Source organism: Centroberyx affinis, unplaced genomic scaffold, assembly GCF_046629955.1.
Source record: "Centroberyx affinis isolate AG114_WGS23_722 - 3 ecotype Tasmania unplaced genomic scaffold, CSIRO-AGI_Caff_v1 ptg002234l_1, whole genome shotgun sequence".
Classification (NCBI taxonomy): domain Eukaryota; kingdom Metazoa; phylum Chordata; class Actinopteri; order Beryciformes; family Berycidae; genus Centroberyx; species Centroberyx affinis.
The window spans coordinates 352,954-378,036 of NW_027280531.1; the positions used below are offsets into that span (position 1 = coordinate 352,954).

General features: G+C 44.0%; 1 protein-coding gene across 1 annotated transcript; it reads left to right on the forward strand.

Annotated features, from left to right (window-relative positions):
• Positions 1 to 1,649: 1,649 nt before the first annotated feature.
• Positions 1,650 to 25,083, forward strand: LOC139655322 (protein FAM53B-like). The gene is made up of 5 exons (XM_071532700.1): positions 1,650 to 1,777; positions 11,447 to 11,666; positions 13,616 to 13,670; positions 15,970 to 16,835; positions 23,767 to 25,083. Exons 2-5 carry the CDS (start codon positions 11,586 to 11,588, stop codon positions 24,118 to 24,120), a joined length of 1,356 nt encoding a protein of 451 aa, XP_071388801.1. The 5' UTR covers positions 1,650 to 1,777; positions 11,447 to 11,585; the 3' UTR covers positions 24,121 to 25,083.

Consider the following 25,083-nt stretch of genomic DNA (forward strand, 5'->3'; position numbering starts at 1 on the left):
AGTTCCCTTCTTGCATACAGCCCACTCATTTCCCCTGCGCAGGTGCTGTTGCTAAGAAACAGACACACCACAATCCTGTTTGCCTAAGTCAGGTCATGAGTTGTTCTGTCAATTTTTCCATGCAACATCATGGATCCTGCAATGCTACAGAACTGAAAGTATCCATTCAAAAAAAAAACAAACACTATTTTGCTTCTAGTGAAGTCGTTATCCATTAAAAGTTCCTTGTTAATAGATAGATGTGATTGATTAATGATGGTGTCATGCAAAATCTGCTCTCATAATATGAACCTGACACCATGAGCTGACAGTTTCACACATGTTCATTTGTTACTTTATGAGGCTGCAGACATATGTGGAGTGTGTGTGTGTGTGTGTGTGTGTGTGTGTGTGTGTGTGTGTGTGTGTGTGTGTGTGAAGTATGTCTCTATGTACAAACTGATTGAAGAAGTCATTAAACTAGACCCAGGGATTTGAGGCCCTGTTGAAACGTACATGTTACTCAACAGGGAAGATGAATCCATTTCTTTCTGTCGTCTTAAAAAAGTTTTCTATTATCATCTACCTGTCTAAAATAAAACACACGATTGTGAACTTTATCCCTGTGCTGAACTGAACTTTACAGTAGACATGCCATCGTCAGCACATTCACCGCCTTTGGGTTGGCGCTTGTGTGAAGCTGCACTTTTATTCCACTCATAATGTTCGCCCAATCAAAGGTTTCAGACTTGATGCCGTAGCCTCCTTGCCACCCTGCCACCATGAATACCATGCTTTCATTTTAGCCTCTCATGTGTGATACAGCAAATATTTATGTTTTTCACTCCATCTCCTTGGAAACACGTTTGAAGGTCTCTTAATAGGATTTTCGGGGACTGATTGAATTACTGCACCATGTAGCAGTGCAGTTTTCCATGGCAGGAGAGCCAATGTGGAAGTGGGAAAGATTCCTCCTTCGCAGCATTTCAGGCCTTTTCCAAAGTCCAAAGATTTTCACACACTGCCTTTTCAGTATTTAATAATTACAGCCAAATGCATAACTATAAAGTCCAATAAGTGATTTATTTTTGATTGTCAACTTTCTGTTTCAATTTGAGGGACAATGTTTTAATTACAACTAGATCTGAGGTGTTTTACATCATGGGCCCTTTGATCTACCAAGAGAGACTGTGGCAACCTTTTTTTTTAAGACAATAGGTAAAAATTAAAATGAGTATTAATTCTGCTAGCCCTTAATTTTGATGCTGATTTGCCTCATTGACAATGAAATGCATGGTATTACAAAGTAGTAAATGATGATTATGTAGTAAATGATGATTATTGTAAATGCTTCAGGGAGGACAGTACAATGGACCATACCAAGTCACAAGGGGTGGAAATAAAGACTTGGGCTATGTGTAATGGTGAGTTTGGACATATTTGTGTTTTAAGTTATAATAACACCAGAAAGAAAGTTTGAATTGCATTTGAGATCGCTCTGACACTCCTGGTCGTCTTGTTGGGGAAAATCAAGTGTGCCACTCGCTCACTCCTCTCTCCATTCCCCCCCCCCCTCCCCCTCCAAATGGTTTGGCTGCACGCGGATATTGTTACAATCAATGTTGGGGCTATAGCAGCAGCCTCCGCTCAGATGCATGCAGTCCAGCTCAGTCCTGCGCTCGCAACGCTGAACTGGCGGCTGCAACTGTGAGGAAACTTTGTATGTTTTTTTTTTTTCTGGTCCTTTTGTTGCAGAAGTCGAAGATGACTTAACTTCGAAAGCTTCTCTGCTGGCCAGGTAGTAGGGCATTTGTTCAGATACTTTATAATGATACTTATGTCCAGGCATTCATCTTTATTATCATCGTTTCTGTCTGTGCAAAGTTGATTACATTGTGGAGTAGGGTAGTACTTTGTCTACGGCTGGGTTTCTGCTGCATGTAACTTAAGAAATTTGCTAGATGACAACATTGTGCCTCGGTTTGGGGGCGTAAAGGAGACAAATGTGTTTGTGTATTTTTGTTGAATACACGCTAAAAGGCAGTTTAGCGTTGCCCCCATTGACTTTTATTCGTAATCGCATCGCCTCACTCATTCATGCTCTGCTGTAACCCATAAACCCGAGTTGGCACAAGAAAAGTTGTGGTGTGTAGTGTAGTAGTGCTTGTTAGCGTTATTACAGCGTTATTGGGCTGAACCGAGAAACTGCTGTGGAGCTTCCAAGTGAGACCTATAGTGGTCTCTAAAGAGAGACAAGCTGAGTGAGAGATAGTTTTCTGTGTCTGTGTGCTGTGCTCGGCCAAGACCAACCTGTTGCTGTATGAAAAGCTTCTGCTTGATAAGCTGCATATTACCCCCCCCCCCCCCCGCCCCCGTGTTTGAGCCACTGTACTCCTCTCCATCTCTCAACCGAGATAATAAACCTAAAGCCTGTTGTCAGGAACCTGTAGGTGGAGAGACAGTGTGGTTGCCTTGCAACTCATATTGACACACTGCTCACCACAACCTGTGCGAAGAGACTGAGAGAAGCTTGAGCGCCTTGAGTCACAAGGCCTGGTTGCATATATCACTCACCAATCTCCACAACACATTTCTATTTTTTTTGTATCCCGATGAGCTGGTATCTGTAATTAAAATCATGCCTCTTATTTGTGGTTTGGCAGAGCTGGGTTCTTTTTTTTTATCCTTATGAGGTCTAACCATGAGTCACTTTGTTCCTAATTTTTGTTTCTGTATTCAGATCAAAGATATAGATAGGCCTGAGAGAGTAACTGCATCCTTGAACAGAAGTTGGTATTGAGAGAGTTAAATATAAATACAGCCTACAGTGTTATAGTCTATTACAACTCTGACAGGGATGCAGTGAAGGGTAAACTCACCTAAACTCAGTTTACTCATGATTACACATTTATGAATCAGAGCTTACCCACCATTCCTAAACTGATATGAGCGTTTCCTAAAATAAATTCATAGTATGTGCAGTAAGTACAATCAACCTACTTCAAATGAAAACATGTTTTTTTCCCAAGTGAATACAATTAATACTATTCACTCTGGTTTGTATGTGGATGGGTGTATTGGCAGTTTTGTGTCTTATCTTAATCACTGGCCAGGGTTCATATCCTTTTTTATAACTGCATTATTGCCTTGTCAGTAGTGCAAAATGGAAACCAAATACACTCTGAATATGGAGCATTGTGAGAGTGATGCACTCGACTACTGGTTTGTCAGGGGTTTTTCTTTTCCTTTGGGAGTGAGGAAGTTACTGTCGGTGCTTGTGTTTTGCCCTTTCTAATAATGCATGAGAGTTGGTTGATCTTTGTGGACACCATAAACGAAATACCAGGAGGAACTTGTTTGGTACCAGGATGGCCAAACTGAAAATACCTGGAAATGTTTCTTGCAGCCACCATAACACAAGTTGTCCTTGACTCTGGGATGGCTGGATAGTGTGGTTAATAGGAAGTGCAATAGTTGTTTCAAGAATCCCATAAAACAAATGGTCTCACAAATGCAAGGTGTAGCTGAAGTTCGGGTTGCACGTGAAGCAGAAAGTCAGGCAAAGATTTAATCAGATGCCAGCTCTAGTATCTAATTACAAAGGGGATGTTGATAAGGGTGCCTCACACACTATGGGTTGTTCAGGTTTCAGAGAAACCTGGTCCGAGCGTTTTGATTCTGCTTTAGATGATGGTGGTGTTTCTAAAATTAAACCACTGTTTGAATGTTGCAGCTTGGTGTCAGAAAGTGGTTTGAAATTTTGCCAAATCTTATTACTTTAACCTGCCAACATGCTTTTTGCTGTTCTTGTTGATTGGCTAAAAAGAGTTTTCTCAAATCTACTGTGAAAGGGCCAATCTCACCCTGTTTGCCTCAGTTCCTGATAATTACTTTGTACTTTTAATGTTTTTATTAAAGTAGAACTTGATGCACTGCAATTGTTCCATTTGAGGACTAGTCTAGTAAGATGGGGTTGTTACAGATAGATGGGCTAGTCTGTAGACAGACAAGAGAGACTTGTTTTGGACATGGGATAGCCATAATTTATGGAAGCAATTAAGGCCAGTTGGTTTTTAAGGGGGATCACTCTGTGCTCCAGTGTATGCTTAAGACGCACACATTTGCAAGGCCTTTGTGTTGTAGGCAAAAGGCCCTATTAGAGCTCCATTCTGCCAGTGGGCAGCTGTGTGCCTGTGTGCTGTGCAAGGCACTGGACCATTCTCCCTCTGTCTGTGTAACTCTCACTCATTCCACACACTGACGCACACGCTGCCACCTTCTCTCTCCGTCACTTTCTCTCTTTTTGTCTTTCTCTGTATTTCACTCTTTGCCCATTTCTCTCTGTTTATGTGGGTTATCTCTTTCTTTCTCCAATACGATGCCTTTCTTTTTCTTTTTTCTTTCTTTCTTTCTTTCTTTCTTTCTTTCTTTCTCTCACCCGTTCTCTGGCCCAAGGCATTATGCAAAGCTACCAGAAAAGGGATTGTTAGCCATGCCTGTCTGTGCCTCTATGCTGCTCACTATTCATTTTAACAGCTTCCCTTTCTTCTCTGTGACCTGCAGTCATAACTACTGCTTCAGACAAACTGAAACTCTCACCACTTGGCCACAGGGAATCTAAAACAAATAACCTACTGATTTCACTTTGTCAATATATTGGTGTGGATGCTGTTTTTTCTTGTTGTGTATATTCCTTCCTCATTAACATGATAGATTTGTATGTCTGGCGTCTCGACGCCCACAGAGCCAAAGACCTGCAGCTGAAAAGAAAAGAAAAGAGGCATTCTCACATACACCAGAGAAACACTCCCCAACCCCCCAAGACAGGCACCAGACTCTACTTAGAGATGAAAAGCATTCTGGGATGCAATGGGAGTCCTCCCATCAGCACGTCCCACTTGTTATTAAGTGGTCTTCTTCCTTTGCCTCCTGTCCGTAGACAACTCTGATAGGCTAGTTAGTAGGCCAGTTAGATGACAGGAGGGGATATTCTGACAGTCTGTTTCTCAGACATGGATTAAGCCTAATCTCAGACTATAAATTGTGATATTTATTGAAAAATTGTGCAGGTCTTTATCATAAATCCTTTCTCTGTTATTAGAATAAAGATGTGACTGACAGCTACTCTTGCCACAGAGTTTTTTTTTTGCTGTGTTAGGGATTTAGGAAGAGAACTTTCTGTGTGGTGATGATGAGGAATCATCTCAACTAAAAAAAGAAGAAACAAAAATAAATTTGTCTCTAGTGGTGTTTTTTTTTTACAGTCTCAAGGGAGTGACTATACCCTCAGGGTTCTGGTTTTATCTCGACCTGAAAAAGAGAAAGCACTTCACTTGCATAGATTTGTTAGTCATAGTTAATTTGCATATCCAGTGTCTGACTGGTGGTATTGAAGTGTTGCATGCAAAGGTTGTGTGTGTGTTTGTGTCTGTATGTGTGCCTGTGTACACTTCTGTCTGCATATGGCATATTGGAAACTTCTTTTTCTCCCAGTGCTGGAAGTTCCCCATAGTCCAGAGTGACCTCGTGTTTTGTCCTCTGTTGTCTTGTGTCATCATAAAACTGCTGTTATGAACGACAATGGTTGGCATTCTTCTGTTTATTTTCCTCAGCTGCCTTGGATTGGCTTCTCAAAATGTCCTGTTCATAACGCCATCACATAGCTCCTGTGTGAATCATGCAGGGTTCGGATAGCTTCTCTGTAGATCCAGTGTAGTTGCTAATCCCTCAATTGCACCCCCAGAAAAAAGAGAAACGAAAGTTTCTGTTGCTGTTTGGCACAGACAGCCTATTTTGACGTATTTGCAGAACCTGTTTTCCACATCTGTGACAAAGCTTAAGCAGTTAGACCAATTCTACAGTAAAGCATGATGGAGTTGCCTCACATAAACCTGCCGTTTAATGTGTTAAATCCTCCAGAACTGGCTCTTGTGCAAGCCTAGGCTTGAGAACAGGGCCAGTGTGTCTTGTCAATCCTGCTTGCATCAAGTAGGCTTATTATCATGGCGACAGTGTCATACCTCTTGGCTCTAGGCCTCTATATTTTACTTGTTGCTCAGTAGTTGGGCTTGAGTCAATCAACATGTTTTACACACACCTGCAGGTCATTGCAAACAACAGCGCAAGATTGAAAACCAGCCGGGAGGGAGATTTGCAACCAATTACCTTTTTGGCAGCCGATCTCCTGATTCTCTGCAGTAGGTCAGACAATGTATTTAGGACAATACAGGTGGAGATATAATGAAAGTGTTGCACTAAAGAAATTGAAGTCATTCTCAAGTTTGCCTCAAAATCTACATCAGGGCAGATAATATACAAGTCAGACTGACCTCCGGGTAAAGGAAAGGATGGATGCATAAAAAGGCTCTTGCTAAAGCTCTTGTTCTCGCAGCCCAGCATATGGACCTTATCATTACACACTATACTGAGCAGTCAAAGGGTCCATATGGTGGGTTTAGCCTCTCATGAATGAATGAATGGACCTATGGAATGCCGCTCATAGTTTTCTTTCTGACATTCTCCCACCCGTCCGCCCTCTCACCTCTCTCTCAACTCCGATACGCATCCACAATATGAAAAGTATGCCGTTATGTAACCGCTTCAGAGGGCAGTGTCACTTTATACATTGGCTGTTGATTAGTAGTGACAATCTATATAACGTCACCTATTTACACAGTATAGGAGTGGTCCCCCTGACAGAGCCGTGCGATGGGGATTGCTGGCTCGGTCTGGAGGCTCCCATGTAATGTATCCCTGATGGATTAGGGCTCTGGTTAGTGTGCACAGAACAGAACAGGCACTCATGGGTAATGGAAGAAACCACAGGCGGAAAGGCATGGATTGATGGGGTGGGGGGTAGTGTAATTAGTGGGGTACCTGATGTATGGAGGGTCCTGGCATGCGAGGGTCACTCCAGGGGGCAAGAGGCCCCATACCTTCCTTTGCTCAAAGTGAAACACCTGATCTTGCTGCAGTCAATTGTGTTAAGACTGGAATTAACTAAGGTTTGGTCTGACACAGAGTGCGCTGACCCTAAATAAGTTTCAGAGTGTGTAGAGGAACTGTATTGGTTTTGCTGCTTGCATGTCACTGTATAACAGCTTGGCAAACAGCTTGGCCTTGTTCAAGTGTCCAGTGTCTTAACACTAACTCTAACACTAACACACTCCACTGATAAGGAAATGATGAGCTGTGCACACATTATTCTTTATCGGCTAGGTGATATGTCTCTGCCTTTTTCACATCACCAGTTGTCAGCGTTATCCTCTGTTATGTATTTGGTTGCTATGGCTACCTATTGAATTCATAGAAACTCTGGACAGCTTAACAACTGTTTTTATGAAGTAATTCAGGGAGAAAATGGCCCTGAGGAATAGCTGGGAAACCTCATTACTTTTTACTTGCAAAAATCTATTCATACTAGCTTTCACACTGCATGGCGTGAATATCTGATTTTACACTTGTGCATTACTTTTCTAATCTGGTCTGTGACAGCTAATTTTACCATATCAAATATGTTGGGTTAGCCTTATCTTAAACCAATCACATATAACATACTGTAGGCTAGCTGAAGCACTCCTCATAGAGCATTACGCACACTTGACATATTGCAGCATACTTAAAATGTGGATGTGAAATCATGATGGGATGTGATGTTTGTTGCACTAGTTGTTCCTCCTTTTTGTGAGGAAGAGGGAGTGGTCAGTGTGGCATATATCTGAAGTAAAATAGTTTTCACAAGGCTTTGTGGATTTCCTTTGGGGTTTTCTCTCGTCACATATTTGCTAATGAAGTCAATGCTTCTAATCCACACCCAAATAGAGCAGCAACATGTGACCACTGGGGAAGCAGCACCCTGCTGATACACACTGTAAGGGGAAGTGTGTAAGCATATAATACAAATGTTTCTGCATGCTAATAAGATCGAGAATGCTATAATCAGGTTGAATTACTTAACCGGACTATCAGGTTTATTAAGGTGTATTTGAAGTTCTTAAAGTTTTACTTCCTCCTCTTTTCATTGTGCCGCTGTTGTTATGGGTGATGGCTCGCCTTTCAAAGTTAAAATGAAGTGAATGATCTTTTTAAACTGCTCATCAAGTTGGGGGTTAAATTGCTGGCAGTGTTTGTGCCGAGGTTCATGGTCACTGTCGTTAGAGAAACGTCTAGGGGAATCTGCTGAAGGAGGCCAGAGCCTGACCACTGACAGGGCATAAAGTTTGACTGAAAGAGCCCTTCATTGTTTACACACTTCTGAAGATCTAGTTTCTTGATGGTGTGTTGTTTTTGGACGGAGTGCCCCCGGCAGCGGGTGCTAGGGTGATGGTCAGAGGATTCAATGGTATGCTTTGACCTCACTAGGACCATTTTTACGACCTCGGCCTCAATATATGAGAGAGGGGCGGCTGGGTGTTCACTATGAATCAACCATCAACACTGCAGACGTTCACAAGAGAAAGCCTCTCACTTTCTCACCCACCCAGGCTACAAAACAACATGATGAGTGTGCAAAAGAAAAGTAAAAACATTTTTTTTTGCCTGTTTTAATCTCCCATGACCGTATCCCGCAGGTAAAACAGATGTTAACATCCATTTTTTTTGCCTCCGTGTGAAACGTTCTGTAGCACATTGACTATCTGGTTACAAAGTGTCTTTGAAGGGCAGAAAACTTTAACCCTTATAGTTTTACTTACGCTTTTGAAAATTAGTATCTGGTATGCATGTCATTTTTCCCATGTGTCAGCCGTATTTGTTTGTTTGGTCCTGATTATTTCATTAGCATGAAATGACTCCATTCAGTTGCAGCCACCGATCAAAGGCTTGACACCAGACGCGCTCCGCACAAGTATGCAGTAAGCAGAGCCAATTGGTGATGGACACCAAACACCCCGTCACAGGACTTCAGGGGGCCCCAAATAGGCTTCTATTCATCTGCCTGTACAAATCTCAGCCTGGGCATGGAGCCATATTATCTTAGCTGTCCTTTCTAGTGCCCTCCTGAGTCATTGGCTATTGTGAGCCAAGGGCTGCTATTTGCACCCCAGTTTATACAAATGAAGAAAATCTGGTTAGGATTACCATTAGGTTTAAGTCCACTTTGAAACTCACATTTAGTTGCTTTCCCCTACAGCGTCTTATAGGCCCAAATGCTTTTATTATTATTATTTACATTTAGTATGAAAATTTCCTTCAGTGTACAAGAAAGCTGGCAAGTCTGCAGTTTAGTTAGTCTGCTCTAATTAAATGTGATATGAAAACTACAGAAGTACAGGGACCAGGTTTAACACACTACATGAGTAAATGACCATAAATGAACCACAGTTGGAACCTGTTGAACAACCTGGTTTTATTATCTCCAGTGTCTTTCTGGAATTTCTTTAGTATAACAGGAAGTCAAACAATAAAAGTTTGCAAACAGTGCAAAGTTGCCAACAAGGAGACTGTGAGCAGTGAGCATTGGATCAGTAGTCTGGTCTGCAAACGTGCTCCTCAGCACTCTCTCCATTAAGCTCCGGTTTCTCCATCATAAGGAGTTGGTTCATTAAGTAAGCATGGCTGCAGGGTTGAATTCACACTCGGTTTGCCCTCTCCCATGACCCCACTTGCCAGTCACTACACACACACAAATGCAGGTCGGCGTACACATGCGTACACACACACACACATTCACGCTGTAGAGGTGCTGTTCTGGCCCTGATGGAGCATGTCACACTTCCTAACTCCATCAGTCAAAGAATACACTGTAACAGCCTTTACACATGACCTTCACACTCCTTCATTCCTGCTCTCTTAACACACGCACAAACACACACACACACAACCTTGTTGCTGCATTGACGCACCCATAACTCAGTGTCACTCCTAATCAGTAAAGTAATCTGCAAAACTGATCAAGAAGAACATTCCCTTCTCGTCTGACTCCCACCACCAGTACCAGCCCCTCTTGCCTGTGGAGGCCCAGTTGTGCTCCACTGACTCTCCAGGATAAATGGAGATAATGGAAGTCATATGCTAGCAGTTGGTTTGGGGCTGGCCTACATGAAACATTTGGAGGCTCCATGTAGTCATGGGGCTGGAGAAGAGAGGAAAGGAGAGGAGGGAAGGGATAGGGATGACATGGACACGCCCCAACTGACTGAAAATTGTCTTATCCAAGCCCTGTGTGGAATCCATCTTTGTTTTAGGATGTCTCTCTGGCGTCCATTTCTTTCTTGACACACATGCACGAGTTACCACACTGTCCCGCAAAACTGATGCCCAGTGCACACTTGCTCTGCAGCCTTCACCGTTCACCTTCAAACCATGTTATATAAGCCCAACAACCATTGCTTAACTTAAAACCACACATTACAGGGGCAGGATAACCTAGCAGGTCTGGAAGTCCCATTAGCCTCATGTGTTGCCCCGCAGTAGAAAGCTGTCATTAGCAAACAGTTGATTGGAGGATCTGAACCATGCGGCTGGTACTCTCTAATTGGTTGCTGTGCAATGTGTTTGGTGGTCGGCTAATGAAGGGGATGAACCCCAAGTCCAAGGTCACTGCTGCTATTCCTGCTCCGCTCTGCCTGGATTAAGGATGAAGCGCAATGTGCTTGATCGTGCCCATCATTTACATAGTTCTTCTTAAAATACTTTGAGTTCTTCTTAGTATGAACTTCAAGTATTTTAAGAGTTTGTGTTTACTGCAGCTACTGCCTGTGTTCTACTTATACCATTTGTGGGTGTGGATAGTCAGTGATGCAACCTCAGCTCCCTATATGTTTTTTTTTTTTTCTATTTGTGTTTCTTTGCCACATCTGTAGTCATATGATTGATGTCTTTTCCAGGATTAGCTAAACATTGCTTTCTGCTCCACCATGTTTAGATTCCCTGCTGTTCTGTGGATTCTGTCTGATGTGTTAAATGTTACATTCTTTACAGGGTTAAAGAAGTAGTTTTAGCATATGGCGTCCTGTTTAGTTTGCAAAGACTGTAAATATATGCTTGTAACTATATGAGTTGAACATAAGTCAGCACCTTTTTATTTTATTACCCTATAATATTGTCCAACTAGTGTATCAGCAGTGAAATTAAATGTATGTTCTTTGCTGGGAAACGTGACCCCTGGGGTTGCTGGACCTCACTTTGAGAACCACTGCTGAAGGCTATGTAGTCAAACCTGAGTGTGTGCTGGGTTGTGTTTAGGCCCGTCTCCTCGCCCTGCTTACCTGCCAGCCTGACACACCCAGAAGCTGGAATCCTTTGTCCTCCACACTTTGCACCTGTACACAGTGTGGCATGGTGGAAAAGGTCTTGTTCTATAACGATATGGTAACACAATGTCCTATATGTGAAGTGGCATTCAATACTTGGCAGCTTTATATCTCCATTCTGATGTACTTTAGAATAATATGTTGTGTTATGTAAATACATATTTATCTTTTTCTGTTCCTCTGTCTCTCTTTGTTCCCCCCCTCTACCATTTAAGGGCTGCTCTGCAGATGGGAGGTCGTCCACCGGTCGTCTGTTTCGCCCAAATGCGCTACCTGCCCCGTTCCCACATCTAAGATGGCTGCCCATGGCCTTCTCCTGCACTGGAACAGACTGGAGCAGAGCTGTGTGTTACCATGGTGATCATTTTCTCGAAAACACTGGAAAAGAAGAAGGGTGTCAATGATGTAAGGTCCAGGAACAACGAGAGACTGCTGGTGAGAGAAACTCTTTACCTTGCGACTTTGACTCAAAGTAAACTGTTGTTGCTGTCTAGGATGCATATGGTGTTTCAGATGTGAAATCTGCAAAATGAATAGGTCAGCGATTACAGTACATGAGTGCATAACCACATGCCACAGAAACCAGCTGTAATCACGGACACTCACTTGCACAATGTGAGAAAGCACGTCAGTCCATGATTTAGCAGTCAGAAGTCACCTATTCATAATGTTAGTGAGCCATAACTAAGGCTGGCTGTGGTTTCCCTGCTGTCTTTAAAAGTCACAATGAAATGAAAAATGAGTTCTTCACCTCATTAGCTAATTATTTTGTATCATAACATACACATATTTAACAATAAATTACATTACATTATTATTTTCTCATATTTCTTTATTAAACTTCCATTAGTTTTACTTCCTGGGAAATTCCAACCAATAACACCATCACATATTTTTTACCAACCCCTCCCCTCCTTCACTGCTCCCATCATATATAACCTGCAACTTTACAACTTTCAAAATGACACGAGTAGCAACACGATATGGGTGGTGCATTTTGGGTGTTCGCCTCTGAGAATCCCGTTTCCTTTTCCTATGATACCGTGTTTGTGGTCGCGGTGGCTAGAATTGATTCATTTTGAAAAATCTGAAATTTGTCAGCTCAAGATTGAAGCATGAAGCATTTTGATCTTTTGAACACTTTTCAAACAGTCCCTCCCCACATGATATCCTGCCCCAACATCCTGTTTCAACTGGAAATACATTAAATTACACCAAGACACCATTGAAATGCTCTTTAAGAGGGCATCAGCTTCATTAGTACTTCAACCAGGAGTTAGAATATAGAATATAATACTTAGTAAGAATGACTAATCTGATCAAAGCTTTCACTCCCCTCACTGTTATCTCCCCACCTACTGTACAAATTCTGTGAAATCCAATCAAAACAAAAACCTCCTAGATGGGATAAATTCTTAAACATATGTCTGTTGGTTGGCACATATTTAGGGGTCCCTGGTGTGAAAAAGTATAGTAACCCCTGGTCTAGACCATTTTAGGCTCCAGCAGACAGGCTAAACCAACCTTGCAGGTGCTTCAGTCTTACTCACTCTTTCTCCGTCTCTCTAACACTATTTCTCACTCTGTGTTAACCTTGAGAGCTTAATTAGGTCAGAGTTTGTGTCTTGGCTTCCCTACAATACAGACTATTGTAGCGTTTGGCTGGGAACTCCAAGCAATCAATGTCTGAACCTTTTTTGTATGTTAGTTCACCTTAATAGACCAATATTTCCTCTTCACTCAACAGCCCATGACATTAAAGAGCTGAGGTTTGAGTGTGCTAATCGGGTGAAATATCCTCAGATGAAATTGGTTTAATGTAATCAGTCTTTCGGAGTGATAGCCTTCATTTTGGACTCGATGGTGTCTAGTATCTCAGGAAACATTGTTTTGTTGTGGTGATAAACTGTAGGTGACTCACAGCAGTGTATCATGGCATTTTCCTTTTGTCCTTTGCGCAGTCAGCCACCACCCTGCTGTAAGAACTGTGAGTTCTTGTATCGAGAGGGTTAGGTGTGTGTGTAGACAAAACTGTTTTATACTCCTAAAGAACAAAGGTTCTCGTGGGGTTACAAGTTCGCTAATATGGTTCTCAGCAGTTGCCTCTGAAAAACATTTTTTTTGAAGGTAAAAGGGTTGTTTTCCTTTTAAGTCTTTCAGTTACGGATGGATTCTTTAAGGTATGAGCTGCTATTTGAAAATACGCTTTTTGGATCATCCTTAAAGGTAACAAGTAGCTCTTTTTAATCTGGAGTGTATACTGCCTAATCAGTCAGTATGTTTATGACTGGGGTGAACAACTGAAGGCTTAAGGTTTTGTTCCTCATTTCTTATTTTATTTTCATCTCCCTGACTGTCTGTCCCTCCATTTTGCCCATCCACAGCGTGAGCTCCACACCATGAGCAGAGGGACCACCCTCTTCTCCTGTGGAACTGTGGGTGAGTGGATCCCTCGCTCCTCTTGTCTGTTCTGTCTGTGTCTTTCCCTCTTTCCTTCCTCTCTCATGCACTAAAGATTCCCGTCATTCTCTCCTGCCCATTTACTCAAGATCTGAACGGTGAGCCAGTTGAGCTGGGAACTCCCATCTTTTGTGTATCTGTCACTATTTCTGGTAACGTGACATAATCTAATTTCACAAACGTAATAACATAATGCATTGCCCCTCTAATTTCTTGATAAGTAGAAGTAGTAAGGCTGAATGACCCCATCTATAACCGTCTTTTTGTTTATCCTCTTTTGTCACGCTCCCCCTCTCACTTCTCCCTTTCTCCATCTGTCACTCATCCCTCTCTCATGAGCAGGGTGCACCTGCCTCCACACAACGTTGCACACTACTCTCATGGGAATTAACTGTAATTGAATGCACTGTTGCCTATGTCAACAATTTCCCTTTGGCTCAGTCAGTGTTACAGTCATTTCTCCCTGTGTTAAAAGACATGCTACTGTAAATACAAGCCCCTGCTAGCACACACTATCATCTTTTACTTTAGGGGGAGAGGTGGCAACATTGCAGGGAGGAGAATGGACATACTATTTCTACTGTTACTGTTGACATTAACACTGTGTAACATATCTTGTTAGTTCAACCAGCAGTTTGTCTTTGATTTCAAAGGATGACCTTTTGAAGTTCATCCCTTTATCCCTTTGTCAAGTTGTTTTCCTAACATTCCTGTCAGGTCGTCACTGTAGCCCCCGTACATTGTTTGTCAGCCCGAAACAATGATTTCCGTCCACCAGTCTGTGAGAGAGCAGGCCAAAATTGGAGACAAACATCCCAAAGGATGGGATTTGGATCAGCAAAGCGGCCTTTTTGCCAACTGCTTCAATAGATCCCCGTGTTAACCTCTTGGCTTGATTAGCTAGAGCCACTATGGCACTTTACTGTAGGTGTATTATTGCCCACGGCCGTGTGATACATTCCTTTGTTCGTATTGCGAGACAGCTGGCATACTCATTTCTGTCATCTTCAAACCCAAGGCAAGTCAAGTCATATACTGGTAGGCCTATCCTGCTAACCAGTTGACTAATGGGAGTGACTTGCTGTCACACCAAGAGAAATGTGCTAATACGTTTCACTGGCTGATGCTTATCTTAGTGTACTGATAACTCATGTTTTTGGAAACAGGATTCATGCAGGTCTGGAAAAAATATGAAAAGTGAATTTGATACATTCCAGGTTTTAAAAAGTTCAGGAATGTGCACAAAAAGGTATGGACAAATATTGTTGTTCAGTCCCAGTACACATATTACTTTGTAAGCCCACAGTCTTTTAACATTTTGTGATCTTTAGATTTAGATTTAGTTTTCACCCGTTAGCTTGTTTGTCTGTGTCTGATGGCAGGATATCTCAAGAAATTATGAAAGGATTTCCATGAAATTTGGTGGACAGATAGGCCACTGAATTGTGAAATGACATTGTGTAATGGGATGCTTTGAATTTGTGAAATGTCATGACAAGTGAATGGCAGTTTTTAAATGCCAGGCCCACTATGGTTGTAGAAAGTGACTTTGTCTGACTGTGACACGCACTTTCTTTTTATCTTGATGTCAGTTTTGCTTTTGTCTTTCAGTTTTCAGTTTATCATCAAAGTTAATCCACCAGTAGCATAGATTTGAACCTGGGATTGACTGCAGTGTTTATTTACCTTCACCCTGAGGCTTAGTCATGCCATCTTCAGCCAAATGTTCTATGACAAATTGTTTTCATAAAAACGCAATGAAGCTGATAACTTGCTGATGAAGCTGATTTTTCATTGCCTTTTTTGCTTAGTTCATCATGTGAGGTTGTGTTGTTTGTCTTAACTCCAGTTTTGCCACAAGGCTAACTGCCCCAAATGACCTGAAGTGTATGTTCACTTTCTTCTTAGCTAAATAGCTCCCTTCAGTAGCTGGTAGATTATGTCCTCTATGTTCTCCCTTTTTCTCCCTAACTAGTCCTCACATGGACCTGACTGCAATCATTCCCGCTCCTTTGTCTGTTTGTGTGTTTGTGTGTGTGTTTGCACATTGAACTTAACTTATTCCAGCTTCCTTCTATTCCTATTATCGTTTTTTCTTAAAGCTAGAATTCATCATGACATGGCTAAGATAATGTAGCTATTGCCTCACTGTTGTACAGATAGCTAGGTTCCAGAGAGTCAGAGTAATATATGATTAATATGTTACTGTCAGCAATAGCATCCACTGAGCGGCTATTTGTGTGTGTGTGTGTGTGTGTGTGTGTTATGAATATTGCAGAGGCAGATAGGTGGCTGGACCTAGGGCGAGGCTGTGCCGTGCAGCGGGGAGCTCCCTGCCAGTCCGCTGCCAGTCTGGAGAGTCTGTGGGACGTGATGCCTGAGCATTGCCAGCCGAGGAGCCGGCACTGGAGCCAGGAGGCGGGCAACGCCACTGCCATCACCAGCCTGATTCGAGACCTCAGCCTGGGGGACGGCAAAGTGGGCAGCTCCCGCACCGCGTCCATCGCTGCAACCACCAACCACGCTCCCACAGCGCCCCCTAGCAAACGTCAGTGTCGGTCCCTGTCGTTCTCTGACGAGTTCGGCGGGTGCCGCTCACCGTGGCGGCCCCAGGGGTCCCGCGTGTGGACAACGGTGGAGAAACGGCGGTGCCACAGCGGGGGGAGTGTCCGAGGAGGGGGTGCAGGGTTTTCAGGTGGCCATTTCCCCGCCATGCAGCGCAGCTCCAGCTTCAGCTTGCCCTCGCGCTCCAGCATCCCTACAGACGGAGCCCTGGAGCTGCCGTGCTTCACCCAGCGACTGCCCCTCCACCCTCTGTTCACCGCCTCGCCTGTCTCCCCTACCTCTCCTTCCTCACACCATCACCACTCCCGCCATCACCACTTCCTCAGGCCCCTGTCCCTCTCCCACGAGCAGATCAGCCTGCCCGAGCTCCAGAGGGAGGAGGCTTCGGAGGCCAGCTCTCCAGACTCCACCCCAGAACTGGGGAGGCGAGCTGGGCAGAGAGCCGGGGGTACGGGGGGTCTGTCCCGGAGCAGGTCCCAGCCCTGCGTGTTAAATGATAAAAAGATTGGTATGAAGCGCAGGAGGCCAGAGGACACCCAGGAGCAACGGCCCTCCCTGGACCTGGCCAAGATGACTCAGGTCAGTGTGGAAATGTTGAACATATGTTGAACTTATTAGAAATGAGGGATGATTAGACTTGATTTTGATGTGTGCTAGTATGACTGCACCCATCTCACCGAGTTTGGTATCATTTTCTTGTGTTGATTGAACGTAAATCAGCCATCAGCTTAGTCCTAATGCTCCTTTAATGCCTTGGAGTGTCCTCTAATGCATTAGGTTGAAGCCTGGGCCAAGCACAATTACAGAGACAAATACCTCTCTGTTCTTAGACATGGGAGTAGCTCAAGAGCCCTTCAAACATAACTTGGCCTCACTCACTCTGAGTCTGATCAGGGACAGGATTAAATCAAGCTGAATTAAGTTTTCTGGGTCGTCGGTCCGAGGCTTCAGAGCTAAGTGATCTCAGGCTTTCCTCCCTCCAGCTTGGGAAGTGGCTCTTACTAAAGAAGCATTCCTTGTGTTCGGTCACGCTGCCTAGCTCCATGCTCTAGCAAGCCCGGCTCCGGTTATCATTTCATTTACTCTGTTGGGTAAACAGCCCATCCAAAGGTTGAACCCCTCGCTGTTCATTTGCTTCCTCTATGCCCCTCCTCCCTGTATTCCTCCTGGATCCCCTCTCCATCCATCATTCCCTCCATTGGTCTATCCCATCCTCCCTCCCTCTTTCTAATATCAGGCAGTTAGGGCAACCAGAGGTGATTAATAGTGGGGATATTTGGGCACGCAGACCTATAATTTTTTCCACCGGATTGCTTTCCCCCACGACAAGAGCTTGTTTATTCTTGTGTAAGGTCAGAGGAAGCAGCGGAACAGCCATGAGATTATAAATGACCCCCGGAGAAACCAAAAATAGAATGGTAGAAGTATTTTAATGACATGTACTGTTTTGATGTTTGGCAGTGCTCTGATGTTTTTACTCAGCCCAGAGAGATGTTGATTTGATTCAAGTACCACTCTGTTAATACATTTGTACGCTCCTGTAATCCTGCAGAGAAGCTATACCGCCAGCTATACCACCAAAACCAACGACTCAGACCCAGAGACAATGTAGTGCTTTAAATGCTTTGCTCATCTTTCCTTCTGTCACGGAAAAGCTCTTAGACAGAGAATTCCCCTCCCTCTCCCCTATTAGAAAGTACCATCAATTTCTCCCTCTCCCCTCCCTTCCTTTTCCCAAAGAATTGTGTTCCCAGTCAGTCACCCTCAGGATCTAGCCAGGGTTGGATCAACAAGGCTTTGGTAATGGAGCCTAGCGAGCATGTTTCCTCTATCCATGCCAGCCACTAAGAGGGGAAAATCAAGCACGTTGATCACACAAACATACACACGGATACACACACACACATACACAAACACACACGCAGTTTTACCTTACCTCCGGTCTCAGGAATGCAAGAGCACACCTTTCCAGTAGCTATTCTTTCGGCTCTGAGAGGTATCTGCTCTCAATGGTTAACAGGCAGAGCTATTGTTTCGTACTTTTTTTTTTTTTAGCCTCCTTTTTTGTTTTTGGCCTGAGTTGCTCAATTGTGCCTGGTGTTGTTAGGAGTCAGGTGGTACAGGTTAGATGGGTCATTTCAGATCGAACTTATGTTTGCTTTCTCACTCTCCTGTATGCCTGGAGTCACGGACGTTAGCACAGTGACACAGTATACATACTTTCACACATGTACTCTCTTTCTCCCTCTCTCTTTCGCTTTCATTCGCATACACTGTTAGTTACATATTCCAATGTACTCAGCATTTACTTAATATCTTTTTGATCATCGGCAAGATCAGAGGCCGACAAGAGGAAATTCACCACCACCACAACCACCATCTTAGTGTGTCTATGTCCCTAAACAAGCAATTTGTTCTACATCACCCTGAACAAAACAACCTGAAATAGCCTGAAATTACCTGAACACAATAGAAGCACCTAGAGAAGATTTGAATAGATCTTAGGTCTTATAGGCTGATGAAGATAGAGGTGGTTTGTCTCAGGCAGAGCCAAGGGAAAGCTACTAGCTGGCATACTGTCTGGAAAAGGAAGTGATAATGTAGAAGCGAGGGGCCGGTTACAACCTGTGCCTGCTCCAGTGCAGACAGAACACAAGAATTACAGTCAAGGTTGGGAACAGATGAGATTTTACTGCGTCTTGTGGGAATTCTTTACTTTCCACGATTCTTGGGAGGATTTTTTTTTTCATCCTCCACTTAAAAATGTCAGCCTCGCATCACTTTTTGTGGTATTTAACAGGGTTTGACTTTGGCTGTCCTGTGCAGATGAGTTCAGGGATTGATTTTAATAAGCTTAATTGCCTGAGAAAGTGATTTCCCAATTGTAATTGCCAGAAAAATGAAGCCATCCTGTCATGGCCAAACAGTTTTATAAACTGATGCTGACAGTCTATTTTTTAACTGGCCCTCTCTCTCCTTTTCTCTCTCTGTCAGACTGCCAGTGGTGTACACACACACACACACACACACACACACACACACACACACACACACACACACACACACACACACACACACACACACACACACACACACACACACACACACACACACACACACACACCCTCCCCTTCCTGAGCAGTGGGCTGGTCTGCAGCATGACACTCCCGGGCTGAAAATCAGACTCTGGCCCTGCCTTAAGGTGTAAATTAAGAGTTATTGCTTTTTCAAGTATGTGAATTGATATAATAGGCCTCATCTGAACACAATGACATTTAGGTCACACACATCCCTTCTCACTCCTACACACATTTGTCAACACACACCTCTAATTGATAGGTGTGTAGATGATGAGTCAGAACAAATAAGGTGCAAGTGAAGCAAAACAAAGTGGTTGCTGCATATATACTGTATGTATAGAGTACACTAATTGCTCAATATCATGCCGGCTACACCTGAAGGAGCGCCAGTCTGCTACAGAGATGTTTATTATAGAGAGTTTTTTATCTGGTGGACTGTCCACGTGTCGCAGGTTGTAGTACAGTCCATTGGTGGTTTGGGGTTAAGGATTGGGTGGGTCAACCATGTAACAGGTCCCCAGGGCCTGTTGTCAGTGGAACATGGTGTAATTTGGCCTCTAGATCCCTCAGCCGCACCAATGAAGCCGGGTGTGAATTCTGGGGATGCATGTCATGCTAATGGGCTATAGCTTGGCTACCGTTGGGATTTGTGAGTGACCACCCCCAGAATTCCTCCAATATCCTCCCTGTCAGCCACGTACTGTATGTCTGTCCACTCCTCCGTCCATCGCCTCGTTTTAGCTGTCGTCTGTGTCTGCCCGTCTGTCGTTGTTTTTCTCTGAGTAGTTTGCTGAGCAGAGAGCTGTCAGTCGGGAAATGTTATCTTTTACAGTCTGATACTAGGTTACTTACTAAATGACTGTTGATGCAGCTCACATGTTGCTTTTGAGGAAATGGCCTGTATGTGGCTTCCGTGGCAGTTTCCCTCTGATTGTTTGCTGCCTGTGTTGTCTTTCCAGCCCCAATTATCAACTTCAGTTGGGTCGTTATAAGTGTTAAAGAAAAAATAAACAAATGAATACAAGCTATGTTTGGCTTTGCTGTGTCAGTTAGTAGCAGCAGCAGCGGTGGTTGTAACAGCGGTGTGTGTTCGGCGCAAGCCCGAATGAACGTGTGTGTGTGGGTGTCTGTGCATTCAGGAGAGAAATAGCAGGGTGAAGAAGGGGGTATTATTTCTGCAGGGAGGCTGGCGGACAAACTCCTCGCTGCTCTCTATTAATATCTACTCGCTGGCCCAAGTTCAAGCTCCTCTCCTCTTCCCCTCCTCTCTCTCTCCTCTGCATCTCACTCCATTCCTGGGATGGCAGACATGGTGATCATTGCTGAGTGGCAAGCCCCGCGGGCTTGTGGGAACAGCTAGGTGGGTGTCTGGAGGTGCAGCGTGTGTTACGACACGCTGCGACTTGTCCCATACATGCTCCATGTTACAGCCCTACCATGTAGCCTATATGACTGCATATCCTTTACCCCAACTTAACATGCTGGTCTTTTTTGATCTTACTTGAATGCATTTGCTCATACCTGCCATACATTCTCACTGCAGTACAATGGATATCACAGGCATATACACAGGCCAATAAAAGCATAGGCATTCACACACAGACAGGAGCACACAGACAGACACACAGATAATTGATGAGGAGGTGTGCAAGTATGCAGTCTGGCTGCCAGGAATGAGTTAACTTCTACTTTCCTCGCTTGCTCCCTCTCCCCTCTTCTGTTTTAGCACTGTTTGCTGTAGGAGGTCTCTCTGTCTTCCTCATAGCAAAGTGTCTCTGGGTGTTGTTTATATGACCACACTTCAGCATGGAGCTAGTGAAAAGAAAAACACTCTGATCAAATACAATCTGACAATTTTCAATATGAAGCTGCTGTATTTGGCTGACTGTGTACATAGAGAGTACTGTAGTGTGTGCCTATGCATGTACCTATGTGTTTGTTTGTGTGCCTGTGTGTGTGTGTGTCTCGTCAATGATTCAGAAGTGCACAGCAGGTCCTTTGCTAACAGGGTGTTGTTTGCAGTGTTTGTTGTCAGCCCTAATTAACAGGGGGATATTTCCCTAACTTCTTAATGCCCTTCTACATTGTGTTTGTCTGTCCCACAGCTGCTGCCCCTCTAGCCTATATCGCACATAATGCTTTTGTAGTGGCAGTGTAGGTTGTGGTGACCGTGGCTGGGCAGCAGTGGATCATATGTCACAGGATAACAGTAATCTGATTCCATAAAAAGGTTAGTTTTTTAATTTTATGGATTTTGGATGCAAAGTAATTCAAAAGTAAGTAAAGGCACCTGTTACAGAGGAATCCAGTGGATTAAGCTGCTGATGAAAGTGACACATTTATAAACTGGATTAGAGTTAGAAATCTTGATTATGGTGGGAGAAGGTAGTGGGTTGTGTGAGACATGAGAGCATGTTGGTTGGTGTGCCTGCCTGTGTGTGTGTGTGGCCCTTGTGTATGTTGTTAATGTGTGTGTGTGCGTGTGTGTGTGTGTAGGGTCTGGGGTGGGGGTGTACTCAAGTAAAAACAAACACAAGCAAAGCGGGGTACATTGCAGAACCCTCTCCCACCCCCCCAACCCCCAACCTACCACCACACCCCACCCAAATCCCAGCCTTAGCCTCAGTAGATTTAATAGGAAGCATATTGTGGAGAAGCTGCCTCTCCCCTTTTCTCTCCCTCCTTTCTCTCTTCCTTTCGTCTCCTCCTCTGCTGTGATAATTAGTAGTGGGGTAATACAGGGGGTTGAACAGAGAGAGCGAGGGGCTCAGAAATCCCCTTTTCCACTCCAGTGGGGTAACTACAGCAAAGCCCTCGGCCCCCGGCACTCACATGATCACCTCAAGTAGTTGCACCCGAGCAAGGCTCAAGATGAAGCCTTTCCCCGGTCTCCTGTGTTGAGCAGCTTACATGTAAAGTTAATCCAGCCAGAGTGAAAAAACCTTTAGCTCAGGCAGTGAAAACCCTGAATTGTCTTGTTCTTTTGGACCGCGCTAAATCTGGCCGGAAAAAAATGAGAAAGAGCCTAATAAACGGAGACTTTGGGAAGGGAGACTCCCAGCGCATTGTAACAGGAAAGGCGATGTCCTAACGCACGCTAGGGAACATTAGAGGTGTCCGTCATGTAAGCCGAGGGTCAATAGAGAGGACCTCATCTCTATTCACCTCCATGCCTCCAACATCTGCTGCTGGGGCACCCGAGGATCATTAACCCCTTCACTGCGCCGCGCGAGAGGAATTCAGAGAGGAAAGAGAGTATGAAGGCAAATGGGAGCGTTAAATCAGTTTGAGGTAGTTGAGGTAAAGAGTGTTTTTTTTAAAATGCAAGAAATTGCGGGTAGTGAAGTACGTTTGAAAAATAGCAGTGTGTTTGTGTGTGAGTGTGGGGAGGGTGTTAATAGAGGTGAAGGTCAAGTGTTAACAACTGAAAACCAAGCACATGGAGCTGTAGTTACACACACACACACACACACACACACACACATAGAAACTGGCCATCTCAGTCTAAATTACATGCAGACACATATTACAACTACACACACACAAGCAATATCAGTGAATACTTTCACCCTTTCAAATTGACCCCAAGTTGCATTTGAACAGATTATTAGAATGACACCTTTGTTTAGCCTAACACACACACACACACACACACACACACACACACACACACACACTGGCACACACAGATACACTGAGATCACACACTGTGTAAACCTAGATCCACTCCAGAGTCATCTTTCCACTCCTGAGGGCTTGTGACGCTTGTGCTTCTTTGCTTGTACGGACACAAGCGCACACACACACACACACACACACACACACACACACACACACACACACACACACACAGATTTTCCCCGACTCTCCCCAGAGAGTCGAACTACAAAAACATCATAACAACTGTGAATAACAATGGTTTGAACAAGAAATACTCCACTCCTATACAAGGCTGGGTTCCCTGTGATGGCCTGTGTGCTACACTGTGACTCGCCCTCCGGTGCAGCAGGACAGAGAGAGAGAGATAAATAGGCCGTGGGGAGAAACAGAATACCTCTGTGGTTTGCAACTCATCTCAGTATTTTGTGTCTCCACCAGCCTTTCTTCTCGCACAGTCCACAAGATTTAGAGTGTGTGCACGTGCTTCTGTGTGCTTGTGTGTGTGTGTAATTGTGCGCATGTGTGTTTACATGCAGCCGATGAGTGCGAGGCAGAGTTTGGCTCCCCGAAGTGAAACACAATCTCAAACCGACATGCTGGAAAACCCTGAGCACAAATTCCTCCCAACAAACCCTCCTGCTTTTATAGCTTTATTAGCTTGAGATAGATTTAAATATAAACCTGGGATGCGAACATGGGATAAGGTGTACAAACCAACATTGCTTTTGCGCTAACTGTTTTTTCTCTGTCTCTTTCTCTCTTCTAAACAGAAACTTCAGACTTTTCAGAGCTTGAGCTGCCCTGGATTCTCCGCCGCTGACAGCTGCCAATCAAGCCTGCCCCCTCCCTCCTCCAGGACTAGCAGCCAACCGGATTCAGACTTCGCCCCTGTGTCTGAGCTGGGTTTGGAGTCTCGGCAAGCGGTGACCAGGGACGACGAGGAAGAGGACTCCTCCTACGAGGAACTGGATAGCGACTCGGCGTGTAGCGTGGACTCCAGGCCCGGGTCTCCTGCAGGCGTGGTGGGTGGCAAACACACCCTCTGGAAGGGTGACTGTGGGACACAGAGGGACATTTTCCAGCTGGGAGGGGAGCTGGACCTTGACCAGATCGAGAGAAACTGAACATTTTGTAGGAGAATTAAGAGCCTATGTCTGGACTGCTCTAGAGTGTTACAGGATATTGAGAAAAGTCGTTTGATGATGTCCCAAAAGATGGCTATTAAGAGGGTCTGTGAGCAGAAGGAAAGGAACGGAAGAAAGGAAGAAAGGAGAAGTATTTTTGGAATCTTTTAAAGGGAAAGATGTTGGAAAGACGTGAGGAAAGTGATATAGATGATAAAGGACTAAGTATGTTGGATACAGGATTGGGATGTGTGACTGTAACGGCTGGCTTCCTTGGCTAACTTCTTAATGACACACGTTTGCCTTGAACATTCTCAAAGTCTGAATCAAAAAGCAGTGGCCTTAGTTGTCTTTCATTTGGTATGTGGCTTAACTCAGGAGCGGGAAAGTGAGGGATAGTCTTAAGAAAACCTCCCAACCCCCTCTGTCTTTTCAACCTGACGACCTTTCCAAAGTCAACTAACCTTAAGTTTGTAGTACTGTAGCAGTAGCAGTAGCTGGGCTCCCCCTGTATTTAGCTCGAGTTTGTTTTTACGAGAAAGAGGGGGCATGAAGGACGGGGTGAAACAGGGAGGGGTAAACAACGGGAAAGAGTAGCTTCTCATAGACTTACCCTTGACCTTTCTCTTCATCTTGTACGCACACAAGAAGATCAGAATTTGCTGAATGTAAATAAGCTTTAAGAGGAGTTTGGAAAATGACAGACAATGCCTTCTGTTGGATGCTTGCTCTCCCATTTCACCTCAGAAAATCTAGCCTCAGCCGAAGCCACCTTTTCTGACCTTTTTTTGTAGTTTCTTAATATGCAAAATGTATATTTGAATAAAAACACTGAATCTCAAGTTTTCAGTTCTAATATCAATGTATATTTTTCTAAGTGTTTGTTTTTTTTATGACCTGTTTGTGAAGGAGCAAAAATACAAGGCCTTTCTTTTAACAGAATGGACATGAAATAAATTTACA

Coding starts and splice junctions, on each gene's coding strand:
- LOC139655322 (XM_071532700.1), top strand. CDS start 11,586: ATGGTGATCATTTTCTCGAAAACACTGGAAAAGAAGAAGGGTGTCAAT. Junction 13,671..15,969: donor CTTCTCCTGTGGAACTGTGG/GTGAGTGGATCC, acceptor TGAATATTGCAG/AGGCAGATAGGTGGCTGGAC. Junction 16,836..23,766: donor ACCTGGCCAAGATGACTCAG/GTCAGTGTGGAA, acceptor TCTTCTAAACAG/AAACTTCAGACTTTTCAGAG.